Source organism: Ceratotherium simum, chromosome 5, assembly GCF_057802395.1.
Source record: "Ceratotherium simum simum isolate JZ-2026a chromosome 5, ASM5780239v1, whole genome shotgun sequence".
NCBI classification, from domain to species: domain Eukaryota; kingdom Metazoa; phylum Chordata; class Mammalia; order Perissodactyla; family Rhinocerotidae; genus Ceratotherium; species Ceratotherium simum.
In genome coordinates this window covers 40,793,208-40,817,863 of record NC_141904.1, presented here as the reverse complement: position 1 = coordinate 40,817,863, position 24,656 = coordinate 40,793,208, and the positions used below count along the sequence as shown (strand labels likewise).

The following is a 24,656-nucleotide window of genomic DNA, read 5'->3' as shown; positions in this document are numbered from 1 at the left end:
TGGTCAGCTTGTTAAAACACACATTGCTGGGGCCCACCCCATGAGTTTCTGATTCAACGGGTCTGGGGTGGGGCCCAAGAATTTTCATTTCTCACAAGATCTCAAAAGAGGCTGATATTGCTGGTTTGGTGATCACACTTTAAGGAGTACTGCTCTACTGATGACCTCTGCAATTTTAAGTAATAAACAGCTATTTCTTGTTTCATCAAGTTTTACAATATCTCTTGACTCACCAATTGAAAAAATTAAGATATTAAGAGAAGTTCTGACATTCTATTTTTACCTCTATACGGTCAAATTTAATGATATTTACATTTCATACTATAACCATAGCTCTGATTTGGGCTTGACTGTAAATACTGAAAACCAATAAACAGTGCTAAGGTTATAAAGGCTATATGATTATTATTCACAGTAGAGCCAAGACAAATGTCATGATTACATATCCTCCTCTACAGGTGCAAAATTAAACTCCTGGAATACTCAGCTTTTACTTAAGGGAAAATATTTCTAGTATCAAGGTCCTTCTCTTCCTTATACTCTTCTACTTGCTCAAAATCTCACCATTGTTTTATATTTGAACCATGACATAGTGAGCATATTTCTATTTTTTTCTGTAAGTTTGTGATTGCCTTTCTTTTTTCTTTTCTAGAGAAGACATATAGTCTATCTACGCTGTATCCTGAATATTTGCTACTTTCTTCTCATTCTGTCTATTACCGGATTCATTCTGCTTGAAGTTCATTGGTCGGTTGATCAGCTGTTTTTTAGATTTGTGGCTCAGTTGTCATCCTGGGATTTCCTGTTGTTAGACTTCTGGGTGTTAGTTCTACCATTTCTTGTATCTTACATCTTGCTCCTTCTTGTCACCTTTGTTTTGTTGGAGTGCATCTCAGGTAATTTCTTTGGAAGTGTTACTAAGCAGGTAAACTTTCTGGGTCTTTGCTTATCTGAAAAATGACTTTATTTTGACCTCATACTTGACTGTTAGGCTAAGCACAAAATTCTACCGTTAAAATCACTTTCTCTTGGGGCCGGCCTGGTGGCACAGCGGTTAAGTGCATGGGCTCCGCTTTGGTGGCCCGGGGTTTGCAGGTTTGGATTCCGGGCGTGCAGCGACACACAGCTTGTCAAGCCCTGCTGTGGCGGCATCTCACATAAAGTAGAGGAAGATGGGCGTGGATGTTAGCCCAGGGCCAATCTTCCTCAGCCAAAAAAAAAAAAAAAAGAGGAGGGTTGGCATTGGATGTTAGCTCAGGGCTGATCTTCCTCACACACAAAAAAGTCACTTTTGCTCATAACTTTGAAGTCCTTATTTCACCATATTCTAGCTTCCAATCTTGCTATAAGGAGTCTAATGGACTACTTAGCATGATTCTAATTCTGTTGTAAGCTGACTTACACGCCTCACTATCACCATCCTGTACTCCCTTGTCCTGGAAGCATTTAGAATTTTGCTTCAGCCTTAGAAGCAGTGACATTTCAAAATGAAGTACCTAAGATGTTTTTGGTTTATCCTTCTTGTAAGCTGGTGGGCCCTTAAATTAAAAAATAGTGTTTCTCTTTAATTCTGAGAAATTTCATTCTGTTATTTTCCTTATAATTTCTTCATTTTCTCTGTTTACTTTTTCTGGTATTCCTATTACTTGGATATAGAACCTTATAGATTGATCCTTTAGCTCTCTTTTCTATTTGTCTCGTAGCTCTGCTTACTGGGAGATTTCTTACCATTATCTTCTAATCCTTCTACTAAGTTTTTGGCTCTGCAACCATACTGTTAATTTTCAAAACCCTTTCCTTGTTCTCTGATTCTTCCCTTTAAAAAGAAATAGAATTCCAACCATTTTCTTTCTTTTTTTTTTTCTGAGGAAGATCAGCCCTGAGCTAACATCCATGCTAATCCTCCTCTTTTTTTTTGCTGAGGAAGACCGGCTCTGAGCTAAGATCTATTGCCAATCCTCCTCCTTTTTTTTTTACTTTTGCCCCCAAAGCCCCAGTAGATAGTTGTATGTCATAGCTGCACGTCCTTCTAGTTGCTGTATGTGGGACGTGGCCTCAGCATGGCTGGAGAAGCGGTGCGTCGGTGCGCGCCCGGGATCCAAACCCGGGCCGCCAGTAGCCGAGTGTGCGCACTTAACTGCTAAGCCACGGGGCCGGCCCCCAACCATTTTCCAATGGATGTAATATATTCTTAAATCTCTTTGTGTTTATTACAGAGTTTAAGGTGGTTTTAAAATCTGTATACTCTCTACTAGCCCTTGAATAATTTATTTCCAAGTCACTTATTCTGTTTTTTTATTTTGGTCTTTTTTTTTTCATATACCACATTCCCACCCCCCCACCCCCAATCTCAGGTTTCCTTGATCGTCTATTCATATTTAAGAATAAGGTAAAAGAGCTGATTGGAAAATCTGTGGCTGTGGTCACGTGGATGATGGCAGGGGATGCTAGCTCTTACATTGGAGGCTCCAAATGCCAGAAGTAAGGCTTTCTTCTGGGGAACCAGCCCACTCACACTATATCTCAAGCAATTTATTCAGTTCTTTAGAGAAGAAAATGCCTGGTTGCTTGCTCTTCTGCATACCTAAAGTATATAGGGGTAGGGACAGGGGTGGCAAGTCACCTCTTCCACATACTAACCTTCACTCAAAACCCCCCTTCCCTGTTTCAGCCTCTCTTCTCACTTTTGCACCCTCTATAACTGCTGGCCTGGCTGTGGCCGCAGCCCCTCCAGATCCACGTGTAGAAAGGCACCAAGCCCTCTATGCATAGTCCAAGGTTCAACCAACAACACTCTTCAATTTTTTTTACTCCCAAAAATTACTGGACTCTTTCACTGGCTGATACCACTTCCCCCACAGTGTTCTCCTTCCTATTACTATTTATCCATGTACAATCATCGTCACGGGGTCTCAGGAAGCACAGACGTAAATATTCGTGCTTGGTCAGACATCTCGAACCAGAAGTGACCAAGAACAGCATTCTAATACTAATCTGTCCCTGCATCTCTGACTTCGATCAGGCTGATTTACCAAGTCCCCAGCCTGACTTCTCACCCCACTTCACTGTCAGGAGATGACATCAATTTCTCCTTCTCAGTCAAGGTAGAAGTCATCAGCTTCCTGCTCTGCCTCTTCATCTTATCTTCCTCTCCTCTTTTCCTCATCTGCTTCGTGCCTCCCCCTAAGGCCAACCCCTCCACTCTGCCCCACCCACTTAGACACCCAGTGTCCTCCCAGTCTCTCACCGCCCCCCAGAGCCTGCTCCAAGTATCAATGACTAGCAGGACATACTGGCCACCCTCTAGGGCACTTGTGTTTTGAAAGAAGTTCATGTTTGAATGCAAAAGAAGCAACCAAAAGAGAAGCATTGCCAATAGGTTGTATATATTTGTAATGTGCACTGGCAGCCCTGCCCAGATCCCTTTACAACTGCTGCTGCCATCCTCCAGCTGATGTGAGTGCAGGCAGCTAATGGCTCACATCTGCATCCTTCTCCAAAGAACTGTCCTCAGCTGAAGGGCGTTACACTCCCCTTCCACACCCTACAGCCAGCCAATAGCTGACTAATATGCAGTACAAAAGGCCAGCCCCCTTGCCTCAAGGAGAAGACAACTCTTCAGTGTAATTTATGCTCCTGAGTCCCCAGTTCAGGCCAAGGCTGGACTTTAGCTGAGACCACATCCCTGCTGAGCTCCTTCCCCTTCCTCACTTCCTTACAGGTTTCTCCCAAGAGCACAGCCTCATTAGACCACATGCTCCCAAATCCCTGTCTCGGGGCTCTGCTCCTAGAGAACCTGACCCAAGACAACATGGGAGAGACTTTGGGAGAAAACAGGGATGCCTTGATAAAAATCTCACCACTTAGTTAAACATCTGGATGGACATCTCAAACCCCAAATCCTTCTCTGTGGTCCTGTGTACAACTTTAATCTGCAAGGTGTGGGTCACTGAACCGCTAGTTTTCTGCTAAATTCAGAGCAGTCAGAAGAACCATGGAGGGTGGGGCTAGTGGCTGGTTCCACAGCTCTGCCCTCACCCTGTAGAGGAGTGTGGTTTAGCCAAAAAAAAGTTTTTCCTGATCTTCCCCATGGTCCTGGATCTGTGGCAATGTTGGGTGTTAAGGAAAGATTTAAAACCAACTTGGGATTTCAGATTCCTTACATATTTCCTGCATAGCAGTCAGCCCTGCACATCTCACAGATGGCTCAGGGCAGACAGGCCAATGCTGCTGCACAGACTCAGTTCACAGGCTCACTCCTACCTCGTATGGCCTGCACCTAACACTGCTCTGAAGCTCCTCTACAGAGCAGCGCATCCTGGAATTTGATGAGCATCAGAAAGGACATATGGCCCACCTGCACCACAGTGCTCTAGCTTCCAGGGACACTTGGGTTGGGCATTTTTAACTCAACCACCAATTCTAGCAAGATGAAGTCCTTGCTTCTTCACCCCATTCATGACCCCACCAATAAAACACTTATTGAGCACCTACTGTGTGCTGATCTAAGCTCGGGAAACAGTCTAGGAACAAGGGGCAAGTTCAGGGGCCAAGTGGCCAGTTCATGACCTCAAAGGGGTTATAGTTTTCCAGCTGCTTGAGAATAGCCTCAATGTGTTTAAATCACGTGGTTGTTAGAAGCAATCCCAAAGATCATATATTTCATCATTTTGCAGATCAGGAAAGGGAGGCCCAGAGAGGAGGTATGCCCTGGCCACGGTCTCCCAGGCAGCTAGAACCTTTACTTCTGCCATATGCACCTGCCACCTTGGGTCTCAGTTGTGAGCTTTAAGGTTCTGACCTGATTCTTTTGGGCAATCTTTTGTCCCTTTTTCCAGCGGAGCACCGGTGTCAGAGCTGGCAGTTCTCTCTCCTCCTCTCCAGTCACATGCTCACCTAGGCTGTAGGCTGCTTCAAACACGATCGGACTGATGACGTCTTGCACTCTCCGCTGAAACAATAAACAAACGTGCATTAACTGCTAACACTGGCTGACATTTGTAGAGCATTTCACAGTTTACAAAGACCTTCCACATGAATTGCCTCATATGATCCTCACAGCTACCCTTGTGAGGTAAGATTTTATTACTTTCATATTTTAGGTGAAGTAACCAAGGCCGAGGGCAGTGAATGTTTTGTCCAAGGTCACTCTGTTAACAAGTGGGGGTTTTCTACTCTACCTTGCATGGGGCCAAATCATCTTCTCTTTAGCATATGGAAGACATTACTTTACTCATCTTCCAAATATTCTTACAAGCTAGCTGGCAGGCAAGAGAGCATCTGCACTCACACTCCAGCGCTAACCCTTTGCATTCATGTTGTTTTGATGATCAAAGCTCTTTTGCACTGATATTAATATGGATTTTGTGTTAGGGCAGAAGACCCAAAGACACTGAGAGGCCCGGTGTCTTCTGAGAGTTAGTCATCAGTGGAGCCAGGGATGAAAGTCTGACTTCCGGCCCTGTGTTCTTTCCTTTGGTACCAAGGACTTTAAGACCCAAGGGAATGATAGGTTTATAGTCACAATAGGAAAGAAGAGGAAAGGAAGAGAAGAAAGCAAATATATGATGAACACCTATCAGACGCCAGGCACTGTGCTAGGTGTTCTAGAGAGATGAGTGCCACGCCCAAACTCTGTAAGCTGGGGCTTATTATCCTCCACTGTACAGAAAAAGAAGAGGAAGCTGCAAGGCTAAGTTTCCCAGGCCACAAGGCTGATAAGGATTTTGAGTCATATCTGTTCAACTCTGGAGTTCCTGGCCTTTCTGCACAAGTGTATTGCCTCCCAAGGACTTCAGGTCCCCAGTCTAACAAGTTAGAGTTAGAGACAAGGAGTAAGGCTGGTAGGTGGGCCAGTAAGTTCTATGGGACGTGGGCTTCTGAGGGGCACCAATAAGCCTAGTCCCCACTGTTCTGCACCTGTCATGGGAGAGATGGGAGGGGGGAGCCAGTAGGGAAGCAGGAATGGCCTTGTTGGGAAGCGAAAGAAGGGGGCGGGCAGGCAAAGGCCAACCACAGGGCCAGGAGCAGAGCCAAGGACTTCACACTACTCTCTGTGTGAAGTTCGGTGGAATTTGGAGCAGATTAGTTCTGTGTTCAAAACTGTAGCAAGTTATAAAGTTCCCAAGAGGCACACAGTGAGGACTTTGCTCCCACTCCTCCCCTCTCCATAGGCAGACATGTCTGTCAGTTTTTGGGTATTCATCCAGACCAAGCATATGCAGGCAAATGGTAGCTCATCACACACTGTACTTTGCTTCTTTGCTTGGCATATATCCTGGAGATGGTTCCACGTCAGTACATGGAGTTCTACCACCTCCTTTTTAACCGCACACCGTATATTACTACAGATGCCCTTATTGACCAATGTTTGGACTCAAAGCTGCTTTAACGAGCGAATGGATGGCAGCCCATCCACAAACTGTAGCAACATTCTCCAATATGGGTTCTATGGACCTCAGTTCCCCAGGAGGCGGTAATAAAATATTTGATCATTGTCTATGATCAAATAAGTCTAGGGGACACCAGGTTAAACAAAATTAAGAGGGTTTTTATTCTGTTTTGTTTGTTTTTACTGCAACTGCCTCTGAGAAAGAGTAGGGTGGTCCCAAGTTGATTGAGTCATGGAACCCTGTGTTTCCTCAGAGCTCCTCGGGGCACAGGTGTTGAGTAGAACATACTCAGAGACATTGGAGGGCAGAGTAGAAATCTCCCACAGGAGCCCAGGAGAAGAGATGGCACACGGGCCGGGGCAGCATGGGAGGCAGATGTGGCCACGCCTGTGGCTGCTGACAGTGGGGTGGGGGGACAGGGCAAAGGGGCAGAGATGACTCCAGGGTGGGAGCCCGAGTGACCGGCAGATGATCTATATCTGTGCTCAGGAGAGCATTCAGCTGGGAACAGATTCAATCATTCAGCATAAATAAAACACAGGACCTCACAGGGAAGTGATGGGGGAGCTTCTGAATAAACTGTTTCCAGAAAATTCTCTTGAACTTCAGACTTTAGGAACAGATCTTTAACACCCATGTCCTTTCTGGGAGCAAAACACACACCTGGGCCAAGCTCTTCACAGACATTATTTTACTTAATCTGCATAACACCTGAGCTGGTGGATTATTGCTCCCATTTTACAGATGAGGTAACAGAGGTTCAGGAGCTCAAATAAGTTGTGCTCCATCCCCAAACCAGTAAGTGGTGGAACCAGACTCAGTCTTAGAACCAGAAGCAAAACTACTTGCCTTGAAGTCCACAAAACATTGTTTAAAAATCATCCCAAACGCTTTAGATTCTGACATCACCCTAAAATATTACCTATTTTCTTAAGAGGATACAGGGCAAGGGAGGGAAATGTTTCTCATACAAGGAAGCATGTGAATAAATGACAAATAACTAAGAAATAGGAGCTTGTGGGCCTGGCCGGCCTGGTGTGTAGTGGTTAAGTTCACGCACTCCACTCTTGTGGCCTGGGGTTCGCAGGTTTGGATCCTGGGTGCAGACTTACACACCGCTTGTCAAGCCAGGCTGTGGCGGCGTCCCACATATAAAAAGTAGAGGAAGGTGGGCACGGATGTTAGCTCAGGGCTAATCTTCCTCAGCAAAAAGAGGAGGATTGGTAACAGATGTTAGCTCGGGGCTAATCTTCCTCACCAAAAAAAAAAAAAAAGAAAGAAAGAAAGAAATAGGAGCTTGAAGAAGGGCCCTTTCTAAACGTGCAGCCATTCAAGCCATGCTTGCCGTGGAGGGAAGCCTCAGTCAGGGCACAGCTTATTTTGGATGAGTAACAAATTCCGACATCTATGGGTGTGGATGCTATACTCTGGCACTGACTGCAGGGACCTGTTTTAACTAAGGAGTTTGAAAAACAGCTTCTTATTACATGTCCCAGTAGCTCTGGGCAACAGGGACCTAAACTACACTGAGCCATGGGTGGGGGCTGAGGAGGATGCAGCAATTAGAAACAAGCCAACACTCGCAAAAGGAGAACCCCTCCTTCCCATCCTGTGTTTGTTTTCTCTGAGCTGCAAAGGATAAGTAGCAGCAACGTTTAGCGGTTTCCTTTTCATTTTTGGAAGTGCAACTTCTCTCAGCTCAGCACTGCAATTAAGTGGAGGAACTCCTCAGGATAGAGAGGCTTAGGGTCCTGGCACAGACCAGAATCACTGAAATTTTACTGCTTAAAAAAATTCACCACTACAAACTGAAGTGTCTAAAGTTGAACACACACTTATTCTGACAGACCAAAAGGCAGGAATCTAACTTTTCTTGCTAAGAATCTACAGTAGTCTCCTGTTTTGAAAACTGAAAGGAGCCTGCATGGAGAACACCCAGACTGGTGGCAGAATTTGCAGCAGCCGAGGTTTTATAGGGAACTTACCATATGCTCAATCTGAAATTTATTGGGTGCTTACTTTATGTGAGGCAATGTGCTGGGCCACGGGGAGACAGAGATGAAAGAGCTTCAGGGGAAGCAGGCGAGCAATGACAGTCTAGTGCCACACGCACTAGGACACAGGAGGCTCTGGGAACACAGATGAGGGACATCTGATTTGGACTGAGGGTTGGCAGGCTTCCCAGAGGAGGTGCCTGGGCTCATTCATAAGACAGAAGGATATTAGCCAGAGAGCAGGCATGGCTGGTCCAGCAGGGTGGAGAGGGCATGGGGTGTCCAGTGGATTGTATGTGATTCCCAAAGGTGGGAAGGTTGGGCTGTGGGCAGGAGCAGGGGGAGAGGAGGCTGAAGGTGAGCCCAGATCTCAGGGGGACTTGCAGGTTGTGTTCACTTCATCCTAAACGCTAGGAAGAGCTGGGAGGAGGGTAAGGTGATGCTAGAGGCTGTGTTATTAAAAAAAAATCCCTCTGAGATCTTGGATTGATAGGGGTGAGATTAGAAACAGGGAGGCCAGTGAGGAGGCTGTGTTCTAGAAAGATCCCTCTAGCTGTAGCATGGAAGTGGCTTGATGGGGCTAGGACTGGGGACAAGCAGGTAAGGGAGGAGGCTGCGATAAGGGTTCAGGAAAGATCATGAGGGCTTGAGCCAGGACGGAGCAGTGGAGAGGGAGAAGAGGGGTGATGAGGCTGATTTAGGATAGAACTTGGTGACTGGACGTGGGGGATGAGAGAGAAAGCTATGGAAGATGCTCCAGGGTTCAGCTTGGGTGAGCGAGTGGACACTGGAGCCACTCAATATCATGGGGAACCAGGAGAAGGAACAGCTGTCCATTGAGTTAGGTGTGGACATACTGAGCTTTGTTACAACACAGAAATCTCCTTCCTGTCTCCAAACTCTAACTCCGCAAGGAATCTCCCAAATACACTGAGATTTGAGCCTAAAACTCTATGCTTCCTCTTCTCTTCCACTGAACTGTTCCCCTGCCCCAGTGTCCAGGGTCAGCCTTCCCTGGTACTGGCTCATATAGATGCACCACAAGCCCTCTGCCCATACCAGGAGCTTGTTCACACATCTCTCCAGGGACGGGCTCTGCCCTCCTTTGGACTATGTCTTCCTCCTTCCTCAGCTCACCTCACACACAGACATGTTCTCTTGGGGCCCGCAGGGAGGACTGCAGGGCCTCACAGGGTCTGCTGACAAGAGGGAGTAAGAACCTCAGGAAATATGCCTGAGGCATCATCCTAGTGACTCCCATTCCTTCAAGGAGAGCCCTTCAGGCTTTCCTTCTCATTAATTACTTTGCTCTGAAAATGAAATAGAAGTAACTCAGATGAAAAATCCAGCAGGGGATGCCCATGACAGGCAGGTGCCACCCATGCAAGGGTTTCTACCAGAGGAGAGGCCCCTCTGTCCTGCTATCCCGGAGTGTCTAGGTAGTTATCAGAGTCAGAAGCCCCCAAGTCTTTTGTCTCCTTCACTTGTGGAACTATGTAATTTTCACTGGTGCGTATAAGTAGCATCTAATCACAAGACTCCATCTCCCTGGCCAAAGGAAGATGTGCATTACTATTTGGAGAATAGTAGGACGACTCGATTCCAAGCCTCGCTCTATGACCCTGCATAAGCAGGACCTGAGCACCGTGCACCTCCCACCCAGCCATCTGAATCAGAAACCTACCTCACAGCTGCCTTTCCCCAAGGAAAGGTTTTCATCTTCCTCAGCTAATTAGCAGCCACAGTGGTAAACTAAGTGAAAACAGGAAGGGTTGACCTCACTTTAAATTCGCAAAGAACAAAGAAGGTCAGCAAATAAGCAGCTAGCATTAAGCCAGATAACTGGTTTGGGAAAAACCCTCCAAGTGTTTTTTAAAGAGGCCTCAGCGTTTTTTCTTGTTCCAAACATGTGATCTTTTTGTCCCCTCCATCCTGTATCCTTTCTTACTATTTCTCTGCTTTCTACACCCAACTCTACTTCTGCCTACAATTACCTTGCTGGCACTCCTAGAAATGAGACATCTTCAAAAGTGGAATGCCTTTTCCTTTATCTCTATGATCATAATGATTAGAACGGCAGTTAAAATGTTATATATGGATGAGTTTAACATTGTCATAAGCCTGAATCTTCTTTTAAAAGCAAACTGAGGATTTTGCATTTCTAGTAATAGAGTAACTTACTGAAGATCTACCCCCCCACCCGCCACTGAGAACAACTAGAAAAGCTGGACAACAGGACAACACACACACACACACACACACACACACACACACACACACACACAGCTGTTTACAGGTATCAGGGAACTATCAAGACAGCCAGGACTTCAGAGTCTAAGGTCCCAGAGAGAAGGAAGGAACACTGAGGTGACCCCAGCATATGTAGTGGCACTTTTCCCTTGAGCCGTTTACAGATTTGTAAGCAGTGTGGAAGGAGAAGCTAAGAAACTGAATGTCAAGTGGTGGCTAAAAGACCAAGTTCTTGAGTTTCTGAGCTGAGTTTCTGGCAGTCTTAGGAGTCTGTGAAGACAAAAGGTAAAGCTCAGGGTTACTAAGGCAGCCAGGACTTGAGGGCCAAGATCCCAAAGAGAAGGGAAGCATACTGAGGCGAGTCCAATACTCTACACCACATTTACTCTCAAGGCATTTGCTGATTCCACAGCAGCACGAGGCTAAGAGACTAAGAAACCAAGCAGTAGGCAGTGGTTAAGGTACTGAGAAGACGAGAAGATACGTTTAGCTGTAGACTGGACACAGCAGGAGAGAAGACCAGTGGTCCAGAAGGTAAGTCAATAGGAAACATCCAGATTGAAGCATGGAGTGGAAAAAAGATAGAAAATTCAGAAATGAACCTAAGAGACATATAGGCCACAGTGAAAGTATAACATATTTATAATGATATAATAATTAATCTTTGTAATTATAGAAAACACCTAGCACAATGACTAGCATACCATAGGTGAGCAATAAATGGTGGCTATTATTATTATCATAATTTTTAAGTGGCAATTTTGATAGGAAAATCTGTAAAAACTGCCCTATTGCAAAACGAATCCTTATTATAGCAAGAACCTATTTCCCACTTCACAAGAGAATACACTGAGGCCAAGTGTATTTCATTTAGAGTGTTATAAATTAAAAAATAAACAAATGAAAGTTTAAATTAAAACCAAGGGAAAATATTCTAGAAACAATTTTAAACAAAATTTGTTGAAACACACAAAGCATGACTGACTACAACAGTCTTATGAGACAGGATTTGCAATGGGAGGAGACAAAGTTTTATCTTGGGACGAGTGCAGTTATAAACATTGACTAGACAGAGCTCTAAAAAGAGTTGAATTCAAAGAACTCCAGAAATCCTGTCATGAGAGCAGGAAATAAGCAGTGAGCAAATCAGCATATCTTGTTTCTGAAATTTTCCCAATGAGATTAGAGATTTCAATTATGATTACATATTACTTTATATATAATACCATATTATGGAAATGGATATTATTATTAGTCTGAAATGTATGATCCTCTGGCAAGCATCAGTGCTCAGGAAGGGCAAGAAAGCATTAATTACTCTTCAAATAACATATTTGCTTAGGGGCCGGCCCAGTGGTGTAGTGGTAAAGTTTACGCGCTCCACTTCGGCAGCCCAGGGTTCACAGGTTCAGATCCTAGGCGCAGACCTATGCACTGCTCGTCAAGCCACGCTGTGGCAGCATCCCATATACAGAATAGAGGAGGTCGGACACAGACGTTAGCTCAGGGCTAATCTTCCTCAGCAAAAGGAGGAAGATTGGCAGTGGATACTGACTCAGGGCTGATCTTCCTCACACACACACACACACACACAAAACCAAACATATTTGCTTAAATTATTTTATTTATCTATGAAAATCACATAAACCCCATTGATGCTTTTTCCTCTTCAAAGATAAAACATCATCTAGCTGGATATCTGGAAAATGGTTTGTTTTGTGTTTAAGAGTTTGTATGTGGGGATGGGGGTTGCTTATTTAGCCGATTTATATGTTGGCATGTTTTGTGCTTTTTGTAATTTCTTTTTCTCTGCATTCATTACAAAATATGCTAATGGGAGATCAGAACTTTTTGACAATTTGGAAACAATTTTCTAAGAACATGTAACATCCTCATATAATGTTCTTTGCAAAGAGACCTGTTAATTACATTGTAGATAATTACATGCCATCATTTGACAGCTAAGTGACACCAGAAGGAATTGGCCCAACATGGAGATTATCCAGCTTATGTGTCCTCCGGGGGAAAGCAAATTTCGGCTTCTAATCCTCCCTTCCTCTCTTAACTCTCTCTTCCATCTCCCATCCTCAAACCCCCAAGGTGGCTTTGGCAAAAATATTTGTAGGTGAATAAGAAACTAACAGAAAAGAACACGCTAAAAATGTAACCCATGAACGAAAAGTGGCCAGAGCTGACCCAGGCAGGTTTTTCTTCTCCTCCATCCTTTACCGCATTGTCTCAGCCATCAGTCCTGTGTCCAGCTGGTGCGTCAGCCTCATCCCTCACATTAGGACAGACGCTCTGGGACCCCCAGAGCTAACAGTGACCTTTGTACTGCCACTCAGTGGTCTCTGCCTGTTAGGTGAAGGAGACATGGGGAGGGAGGCGGGGGACTGACGTGGCTTGGTGAGCAGTTGAAAACCCTGGAGCGCAAATCTCCTCTCTCAGCATCTTGACCTAATAAAGCAACCTTTCGAGGAAGCGGACACAACTGAGCCAAGTGCATCTGCTCAGATCCAACTGCTGACCCCACCTGTGCATCTGCTCATGCTGTTCCCATGTCTGGAATGCCCTTCTCCCTGCAAAAGATGATCCACCCTTCAATGCCCAGCTCAAGGCTGCCCCTTCTGTAAGACACGAAAGTCTCATAGAATTCGATCACACAAGAACTGTGGGAACCTGATGAGAGGGAATCGATTCTAACACAGAGTGAAGACACCAGCCCTCTGACCACAGTCCCCCTGAACCCCAGGGTCCTCATGACACAATTTGGCACTTACTTATTTTCTGTCTTCTATTGCCGTCTTTCCCTGATTCTAAAGACTTCCCCTATGAAGCTGGGATGCATCTTAGCACTGAATAATACATTTATTATGAGAATGCTCCCCTTCCTCACCCCTGCCTGAGAAGCTGTCATTACACTGTTAGCAACATGGGAAGTGAGGAAATGTGGTGCTAGCTCTGGGATGGTGGTAACTATGGCTGTGGGAACAAGATCTCAGCTCTGCTTTGAGCTCGCCACATCTCTTGGACAATACTGAGCATGCTCTTGTCTGAAAGGGTGGAGTGTAGCAGCAGTGGCCAGGACATGGCTCTCAGGTCAGGGCCAAGGATGACAGGCGTGTGTGGGTGAGAAGCGGAAGGGTGAGTAGATGGACATTGTGGTTGACCCTCTGGAGGAACTTCAGTTGGGTTGCCTTCAGCCAACACTTGGTTGCTGTGTGCCTGTCCCAGGCACCATGTTAGGCATAGGGAAGCAGAGAGCAGCAGGCAGGAAGGTGTGAGCAAAAAGCTGAGATGCAGAGGAGAAGGTGCCCACACAAGAACTGTGGGAATCTGATGAGAGGGAATTGCTTCTGACCCAGAGTGGCGTGAGAGTGGGAGTGTCAAGAATCTTTGGAGAGGAGGTGACCCCGGGATAAAAACTAGAAATTCAGCAGGCTGATGAGTGAATGGGAATGAGGGCTGCAGTGTCAGTTGGTGGAGATAATATGGAGGTCTAATCGACAACTGCGTGTCTGAAGAACGGAGGCAACAGACAAGACGGAAAGCAAGGACTTCAACATCAGACGGTCCTGGGTCTGAGGGAGCCCCAGCTTCACCTGATCTCTCTGACCCTGTCTTCTCAGATGTAAAACAGGTTGACAGAATCAACCTCCCATGACTGTTGCGAAGATTAGAGTCTATAGATGTCGAGCACCATGGAGAGCTCCTGGCACTCAGTAAAAGCCAGCTGCACCACCACCACCACCTGAGCAGGGTCTGTGGGACACAATCACAGGGTGAGGGGCAGGGAGGGGCTATAGACAGGGACGGAAAGCAGGCTGGAATCAGGTCACAGGATTTCAGAAACCAGGTGAAGGTCTTTCATTCTGTGGGCAATGGGGACTGTCATGAATTTTTTAAGCCAGCTTTGGGATAGGAACCCCAGAGGTGATCTGAGGGATGACTGAGGGTGGAAAGGGAGGAGGACAGGACCTTTATGGGGCTGGTGCACTCATCCTCAAGCAGCAAGTTGGTTGCCATCAGCTCACAACTGCCTCTTCTACAGAGAACTGTCCTTTGTTAAACGGGAGCTGCCTCATCTGGGAGGTTTTATGCACCACCTCCCCCGCCACAGCCCCGGCAACGACTGACTGGCATGGAGGTATAAAGGGGGGTACCGCTTGCCTCAAGGTGGGACCACTCTGTGATGCACTTCATGCCCCAGCGCCCCCCACCCCATGGCGGGATCAGGCTGAAACCACAGCCTTGCTCAGTTCCTTCCCCTGCCCCATCCTGCTCCCTTCATTCCCCTCTCCTGAGAGCACCCCTTCAAAAAATCCTGTGCAAGCGAATCCCTATCTCAAGCTCTGCATCCAGGGAACATGACCTCACATAGTAACTCAGTGTTACAAAAAACTATGGCAGCAGAAATACATACTTATATATACACACACAATATATAGATAAAACACAGACTTGGAGGTCAGGAGAGACAGAGTCCCTGCTTGCTCAACATCCTACCCTCAACCCCTTGGCATACCCGAGGGGAATCCCCTATGACCATCTGGAAAACCTTCATGATAGAGATGAAAACAGTGAGGGCCAAAGAGGTGAAGAGACTCTCCAAGATCACAGAGCCAGCACTCCTCTTCATTCTGCACCCCTAGACTCTGCGGAGGAATGCAAATGCAGCAGGGATCAGAGAGGGAAGCTGTGGCAAGGGAAGTCTTTGAACTGAGGTGAGGAGGGATGCCTCCCATAGCCATATGGATCCTGTGAATCCCAGCCTCTTAACAGGAAATAAATGTGGCAGAGAAGGCAGCATTATGCTACATACAAATGGTCTCGAAAGTGACCCAATCAGGCCAGGAGAGCTCCCAGGAGATGCTGTTCTGCAGGCGACAATCTTCCTTGTTCAGACTCTGGCCTGCATGACCAGCATTGGGTGTATGATGTATTGTGTAAGGATTTGTCCTCGTGCCTATCTCTACTGCCAAACTGTGAGATCAAAGTGGCACGAGGGGCAGAAACCAGACTCCCAAGGCAGCTCATTTCACAGCGGCTTTGACCTCTACTTTTTTTTTTTCAATGATTGCAGTGATATTATAAAATATTTATTATAAAAAAGATTGGGTGTTTAGTTGAGTCTGGTAGTGTAAAAAAATCATTGTTTTAAAGTATCATGTAGGGACGGCCCTGTGGCTTAGTGGTTGAGTGCGCGCACTCCGCTGCTGGCGGCCCATGTTCAGATCCCGGGCGCGCACCGACGCACCGCTTCTCCGGCCATGCTGAGGCCACATCCCACATACAGCAACTAGAAGGATGTGCAACTATGACATACAACTATCTACTGGGGCTTTGGGGAACAAAAAAAAGAGGAGGAGGATTGGCAATGGATGTTAGCTCAGAGCCGGTCTTCCTCAGCAAAAAGAGGAGGTTTAGCATGGATGTTAGCTCAGGGCTGATCTTCCTCACAAAAAATAAACAAACAAACAAACAAATAAAATAAAATATCATGTCAAAAAGTATCCATCTTCATATGTTAACACATGTCCACCATTAAACTTGGATTACTATTGAGGCAAGAAGTTCCCATCAAGGAGTCTCCATTCCATCCACTATAGATGTCAGGAGGTTCCTATATATAGCAGATGCTGTTAGCACTCTACCCAGAAGCTCTTTACCAGCCGGTGCACCACCCCTCCTGATGACTCACACCTACAACCTTCTCAGGAGGACTGCCCTTGGCTGATGGGAGCCCTCTCCCCCAGAGATGCCTGCCAGGTGACGTCCTGTGATAGGCAGAATTCTAAGATGATCCCTCAGTGACCCATGCTCCTGTATAATCCCCTCCCCTTGAGTGTAGGGGAAGGACTGTAAATATGACACGTCACTCCTGATTATGTTATATTATATGGCAGTGAAGGGATTTTGCAGATGTAAAGTCCCAAATTAGTTGAATTTGAGTTAATCAAAAGGGAGATTATTTTGGGGGGCCTACTCAGATGAATCCTTTAAAGGAGGACTTAGGTCTTCCCTGAACTAAGAGACTTGAAGCAGGAGAGACACTCTCCTGCTGACCTTGGAGAAGCAAGCCACCATAGGGCTCCACAGCTACAAGGACATGAATTCTACCACCAACCATGTGAGCCTAGAAGAAGACCCTAAGCCTCAGATAAGTCCTGGCTGACACCTGGATTGTAGCTTTGAGGCCCTAGGCAGGGACCCAGCTGGGCCGTGCCCTGACTCCTAACCCACAGAAACTGTGAGACAATAACCATGTATGTTTTAAGCTACAAAACTTGTAATTTTTATTTATTATTATTATTTTTTTTGTGAGGAAGATTGGCCCTGAGCTAACGTCTGGTGTCAATCTTGCGCTTTTTTCTTGAGGACGACTGTCCCTGAGTGCCAATCTTCCTCTATTTTGTACGTGGGATGTAGCCACAGCATGGCTTGATGAGCGGTGTGTAGGCCTGCACTTGGGATCCGAACCTGTGAACACCAGGCCGCCGAAGGAGAGAGTGTGAACTTAACCACTATGCCACAGGGCCGGCCCCCAAATTCATAATTTTTGACATAACATTGAAAACTAATATGTGCCCCACTCCCCCCCGGCTGGCTGATACAGGGGCGTAACAGCCCATCCCCTGGCCTCTGGATGGATAAGCTCTCTGGAATGATTCATACTCCAGAACTCCCTCCTGGGATCAGGCTGAGGCTAGACTTTTCCTGAGACCACATCCTTACTCAGCTTTGTTCCCTGTCCAATTCTGGTTCCCTCACTTCTGCGAGCACTCTCCCAATAAATCTCCAACAGAAATCCCCATCTCAGACTCTGCTTCTGGGGAATCGGATGCAAGATACCACATAATAAATTCCACCCTGAATTTGTCATTTGCAAAATCCTTAAAGGGGTGAGAAAAGCTAGAGAAAGTGCAAGGGATGACCCAGAGCTCACGTCAGACCGAAATACAAGCAGATCCACGTCAATACTGGAGAAGCGTGGGGATTACACTCAGACTATCATTTTGACCATTACTCTCCATTACTTTCTTTTTTTTTTTTAAATAATTTTATTTATTTATTTACTTATTTTCCCCCAAAGCCCCAGTAGATAGTTGTATGTAGTAGCTGCACATCCTTCTAGTTGCTGTATGTGGGACGCGGCCTCAGCATGGCCAGAGAGGCAGTGCGTAGGTGCACGCCCGGGATCTAAACCCGGGCCGCCAGCAGTGGAGCGCGCACACTTAACCACTAAGCCACGGGGCCGGCCCCACTCTCCATTACTTTCAACTCAGAGTTTTACTCTGCCCTTCCTTTATTTATTCTCAAAGAAAACAGAGCTAGCACCCTGTGAGTAAGTCTTAGGGCTCAGGGGTGGAGTAAAGACACAGATCAGCCCCAGGCCTCCTCAAGGCAAATCATTTTTTTTCTTGTTTAAAGCTGCTCATGAAGCACTTTTGTCTCCAGGACAAGAGACACGGAATTTTATAAAGGGTAAAGTGCAGAAGGAAAAGGGCCGGGACTTGGACTGTCCACAAAATTAATAATGCGCTCCTCAACCCTGCAGAGTTGACGATCTATTACTATACATCACATAAACTTTAGATTTTGTTTGTTTTACTACTTTCATCCAAAATCATATCTTAAATCATAAGTTCTTAACCTAGAAGAGAATTCAGGGGGTCTGTGAACTTTGGTGGAGAAAAAAATTTACATCTTTTTAAACCTCTAACTGAAATTTAGCATTTCCTTTTATAAATGTAGGCAGAAAAACACAGAAATATTAGCAAGACCTATAACTCTGTCATCAATAGAAATCTGAGATATTTTCACATCATATTACAGTGGTGGAGTCCTTGAAATACTGTTTATATTCATCAGTACTTCAAAATTTCTGTAGCTCTCATTATGTAATGTGATTAATAAAAAGCAGGTATATCACAAATGTGGGTTTCATTTTTAACATTTTGATAGCTGAATCTCAATATAATTGGTTTCTTTATAAATCTATGTATTTTATCATATACACTTAAAAACATTATTCTAAGAAGGGGTCCACAGGCTTCTCCCAACTGCCAAAGGAGTCCATGCACGAAAACGTCAAGAACTTTTGTCTTAATGGTAAATGAAACAATAAGAGGGACCACCTTGTGGTTTCTGAAATCCTTCAAAATATGCTTTAAAAACTGCAGGAAGAATCGTTATATTATTTCAGTCTTCATAGGTTATATGAACTCCCTGGTCTCAGCAGCTAAAAACATACCGTCCATACAGTTTATGACAGGTTCAAGGCCCGCGGGGCTTTAAGAATTTGGTCCTGGATAGATATTTTGGGCCAAGGTAGAGCAAAACTGCTCTGATGCTGAGAGTTATATGAAAGCATCTGTTTCCCTGTGTGAGCCCATAGGAGGGGAAGGGTAGAGAGAGTGGGCTCTCTGGGCTACATGGAGTGTTCACTGCTTTTACAAAAAGAATCCTGACCTTTCCAGGGCAGGCCTGCTGCTTCACGAGCCCTGAGAGGGGACCTCGAAAGCTGAGATGCTTGCCCTAGACCTTGGTGGTGTGTGAAAATCCTGAACCGTGACTGAAATGAAGAGGAGAGTAAAAATATTGACCCCACAAGATTTCCACGTTACTCAAACCACAGTGGGCCTATCTGCTCAGCTTGCGGGCTAACTGAACCAGCACGATTGCTTTGAATGATTTTAGCTTAGCAAGTGAAGAAAGTAGCTCCCCTCAAATCTGTAATAAAACAAGGTCATTAAAATTCCAGTGAATTTCATCAAAACTTGTTCACTCTTTGGTCTATTCCAGTCTCCTTGCCACTCTGTTTCCACTGGTTTTGACAAGATCACCAATAGCCGCCATGTTGCTAGATCTAGTGGGCACCCCCTCTCTGTCCTGATCTTTCTTGATCCCCACAGGCATCCCTCATATTTGAATCTCCTTGAAGCTCATCCTTCCCTTACTCCCCCAGGGGATGGCTCACTCCTCCTGTCCCCACTGCTCCTTGTCCTTGTGAGATGATATCAAAGCAAGAAATGGCATTTATTGGTTAACATACCCACCCTCAAGCTACACTGAACTCTTCGGGAGCAGAGACCACATCATATCCATCTCAGCATGCCCAGCCTTTAGCACAGTACATGGGACAGAGCAGACACTCAATAAACATTTGCTGAGACATATGTGAATTGAAATGAACATTCATCCAAAAAGGAAGACAATGGTGAATTCGAGATTACCCCTTCTAAGAAGGGCGGCTTTATTCAATAGACCATGTACAATATACATGTAAACATCTTACTAAACATTTACCTGAAGCTTTATTTCTTTGCTCTGCCATTGCTTCATTTCAGTGTTTATATCTCACACCTCTTTACTGCTTTTCTTTTCAAATTTTCCCTTCTTTTCAACCTTGGCTATTTTAAACATCTTTAAGCTCAAAAGAAGCAGTGTCATACCTATTGACAAAAACCTTATTAAACAACTTAATAAACATCATTTATTATACCTCTTAGTCAGAGCTTTTGAGCTTACTGGATAATAAACTTTTGGGGTTTATTGTGGATCCTAATCCAATAATAAAGCAGACAGACCCTGGGTTCTTATTTGTGGGAAAGAGTTGGAACATTGGCAAATGGACACTCTGACTGAGATCTCCTTTCACTTTGGTCCCTTCAGCATTAGCATCTGTCACATCTAAACTCAAGTAACATTGATCAATAACCAATGCCCAGGAGTGGGCTACATGCTTTATAGGTTATCCGGTATAATCTCACTATAGATTATTATTTTTCCCCAAATGGTAAAACTCAGGCTTAGACAAATTAAGTCTGTATATGTATCATTTTGGCGTTTACTGATATCATCCCAAGAGACTGATAAAGACATCAGGAATCAGCAGAATACTCTGAACTTTCATTACATTTCTGGAATCCTGTAAGTAGGTAATAAAACAGAACAGAAATCATTTGTCATATATCCTTCCCATTTCTCCCCCTTCTATTTCCTCATTTCCTTTCCCACTTGGTAATTAGTTGGAAACTTTGTACAAATTTAAGATTACCTATGAGCTTTCATTAAACAATCTAGAAAAAAAAATCTCATCTTCCTCTTGTGTAAATATAATATTCAACAGTAAATATAATATTCAACATTCCATACTACCCAAAACGATCTATATAGTCAATCTAATTGCCATCAAAATTCCAATGGCATTTCTCAGAGAAATAGAAAAAAATTCTAAAATTCACATGGAACCACAAAAGACCCCAAATAGCCAGGCAGGAGATGAGAGTGGGGTGTGAGAGAGAGGTGACTGTGTGGACACTCTGAATGGAAAAGAGGCAGAAAAGCAGAGAGCTTGTCCCATTGCTCAAGAATGATCATGTGACTGCAGTCAAGAATTTTTTGCTCAGTGGATGAAAAGTAAAGGTGTAACACCACTTACTTTGGGAGAGTCACAAATTTAGGGGGTGTTGACCTATATCTCAGTGCAGCATGACATGGCAGGCAGAGCCCCTTCTGAACACAAAACACCAGTCTCTGCTCCCAGGAACCTGGATATCTGGGGTCCATCTCTCTGCCCAGCTCCCCGTTTCCCCTTGAGACAGATAACACGAGGACTTACAACCTCTGCTTCAAGGACTACCATAATCTGAAGTTTCAAAGAAAACCACAAAGAAAGAAAAAGAATCCTCTAGACTTACAAAACACACCATAAAAGAGTGGGTCTCGCTAACTATATAAAACAGTATTTATGTCTTCAACTTCACGTCACTGAAAAGTCCAGTAAAAGCCTTCTATTGGAATAGGAAAGTGTCTCCAGGAACTTTATTTTTTTTTTTTATTTATTTACTTTTTCCCCCAAAGCCCCAGTAGATAGTTGTACGTCATAGTTGCACGTCCCTCTAGTTGCTGTATGTGGGACTCAGCCTCAGCATGGCCGGAGAAGCAGTGCGTCGGTGCGCGCCCGGGATCCGAACCCGGGCCGCCAGCAGCGGAGCGCGCTCACTTAACCACCAAGCCACGGGGCCGGCCCTCCAGGAACTTTAAATGCAGCACTATTTGTATCAAGGACAAGCTTGTCTAAAACGATTCATCTGATGGACTATCTGGGGCCCCAAGGACAAACCTATCTAAAATGATTCACACAGTTCCAATGAATTATCTGGACTCCATGACCCAGCATTCTTTATATAACTAGAGCCCAAGATGATGAAACAGTTTTTGTTTGTTTTATAAGTCTCAGTTGAACCATTTTCCACTAAATCTCGGTCTAGAGTCATGTGCCTCATAACGATATTTCGGTCAACAACAGACTGTATACGTGATGGTGGTCCCATAAGATTAGTACCATATAGCCTAGGTGCGTAGTAGGCTAGACCATCTAGGTTTGTGTAGGTACACTCTATGATGTTTGCACAATGAGGAAATTGTCTAATGATGCATTTTTCAGAACATATCACCGTTAACAGACACATGACTGTGTTTGCACTGATACTCTATATAGTCACTTAAAAAAAAAGGACAGAAAAGAAAAAGAAAAAATAGTTAACACTTTTCGGTGTTCACCTTCAAAGACATTGCCCCAAATCCTTTCTGTTAATAGAAATAGCTGGATTTTATGTTCTTGTAATAGTATTCGTGCTGCATTTATGATCTCTTTGATCTTAACCTTTTCAGTGGTAAATTAACAACACTTTTTATATTGGAAAGGGAAACATAAATGACTGAGGCTTTTATGATAAGTCACTACCCTCCCCAACAAGGTAAATTTGACCATTATCTTTAAAAAGCATATTCTGGAAATATAGCTATAAAGAGCCCACAGCTATCCGCATAAACACCCAAATCACCTGTTTATAAGCAGATCGGCTCAAACCCAGGGTGTGAACAAAGATGTGCCATGTAGAAAAAGCCACAGCAGCAATTCAGATAATTACCTTTAATTGAAAATCCCTGCTTGGCTTTCTCATGCCTGGCTATCCCAGCAGGAATAAAAATAGCTTTGAGGAATGACCACCAATGGTGAAACAGGACTATCCCCACATTAAAGATGGGTCCTGTTAAACGTGAATTTTTAAAAAAGAACCAGTAGTCTTTTCACAAGAGCATGCCTGCCAGGGCCCCGGCCTTCCTGACATCACTAACAGGTCTGGGCTGTTTCTGGGCAGTGATGTTGTTTCTACCAGATTCGATGGACTCTGCACACCTCATTACTATGATAGATGGTACCAGGCCTTTTAACCCCTTTCTTCCCTAGAAAAGTTATATTCTAAATCTAGAGCACGCAAAAAACTAAGCTGCTCTCCATCGAACATTCATCTGTTATCTTTCAAGTGTCTGTTGCTGTGTAGAATATAAATTAATCTCCCATATGCTGATATCTTAATTTGAGGGAGAAGACTTGCCCAGACATCAAATCCCAGAATGGGAGAGAATTAGATGTCATTCACAGTCAACACTCATTCTACCATCAAGCTTGGGCATAGCATCAATCTTTCTTTCGTCACCTGTGGACTGAGAAGAACAACTGTGAGGCCGACTTTTTGTCCTTACACTGTTTCCTCATCTGAACTAGAGGAACCTTCAACTTCTCCCTCTATGGACCACTGAGCTATCTGATTTCTGACCACGAATCCAGGTGTCTCCTGGTTCTGGAGAGCATTGCTAGCCCATCCACTCACCCACTTGCCACTCAGCAAAGGCTTCCTGAAAACACTCGCGTTCCTAAGAAAGTGGGCAAACACGGAGAGTTCATTTGGCCTTGCTGTTATGACCATGCGCTGTGGTCACCATCCTCTAGAAATCCTTCACACAGGGCAAGAAGTGGGCACGTGCCACGAAGCCACTGATTTTCAAGTGTCTGTGCTAGTGGGGACCATTTTAAACACCACGAGTAGGAAATGACAAATGCCCTCCCTCAGACTTGCTGTCCTGCACAGCCACTGCTGGACACCCAAAGAGACAAACAGGAGAAGGCCAGAGCTCACAGCAAGAGGATACGTTCCTCTCTGTGGACGGCCTTCTCAATGATCCGTCCAACATTACTTTAACCACAAAGACAGTGGTGAAATACTGAGACGGCAAAGCAATCCCCTGTAACAGTCCAACAACAAGTATGCGTCACAGTGCTCCCCAAATGGGGGAGACACAAATCCTGGTGAGGATCTTGGTGGGCGTTAGGGGAGTATGTGAGCTCACGATTCACGTAACCCTTGGGGCTCATAGGAAGAGTTTTCCATGAGAAACAACATTCCTCTACACATTGAAACACTGTCCAATACAGTAGTCATTAGCCACATGTGGCTATTTAAACTTAAACTAATTAAAATGCAACACAATTTAAAATTCAGATCTTCAGTAGCACTCACCACATTTCAAGTGTTCAGTAGCCACGTATAGCTAGTGGCTACTGCACTGAACAGGGCACATAGAGAACATTTCCACCACTGCAGCACCCTTCTGGCAAACATTTTTAAATTGGTCTCTCTGGGAACCCAGAGACCCTCTTGAATGACAGGATGGCAAATCTCCACATCTGCTCGGGGCCGTAACAGAAAACTGTATCTGAAATAAGATATTTCCTTGTAACTTAAGGATTCCAAGTGGCCCAAACTCACGATGAAAGATAGACTTGCTTTGTTCAAAGCCAAAATAAGTATTATGTGACTTGACCCTAAGAACGCTGAGGTACTTGGGGGTGAGAATATAGCAATCCGATGGACAAGGGGACAGTGATGGTCCATCGGCGCTAATTGAGTGCTAAAAGCATGTGGTCTCCTGTCAGCGGGAGAGTGACTGCGGGGAGGTTTAATGGGCCTCCGTCAAGCACTCCTCAACATTCGCAGCACATCACACCTACACACTTTATCACACTCATTTGTCACCCACAGATGGTGACCAGAGACATGAAGCTAAAAAAAAAAAACCCGGCTCAACCATTTCAAGTTACTACCCCAGTAAATGACTCCATATAAATGACCACACCATGTGATTTTTAACCAGCCGCCCTCCCTTAGAG

General features: G+C 44.8%; 1 protein-coding gene across 1 annotated transcript in view; it reads right to left on the bottom strand.

Moving 5' to 3' along the window:
• Positions 1 to 24,656, bottom strand: part of ITGA9 (integrin subunit alpha 9) — a 331,030-nt gene that overhangs the window by 160,503 nt on the left and 145,871 nt on the right. The window contains exon 16 of the mRNA XM_004419499.3: positions 4,802 to 4,951. Within this exon, the coding sequence (XP_004419556.2) occupies positions 4,802 to 4,951 (150 nt within the window). The remainder of the gene's footprint in view (positions 1 to 4,801; positions 4,952 to 24,656) is intronic.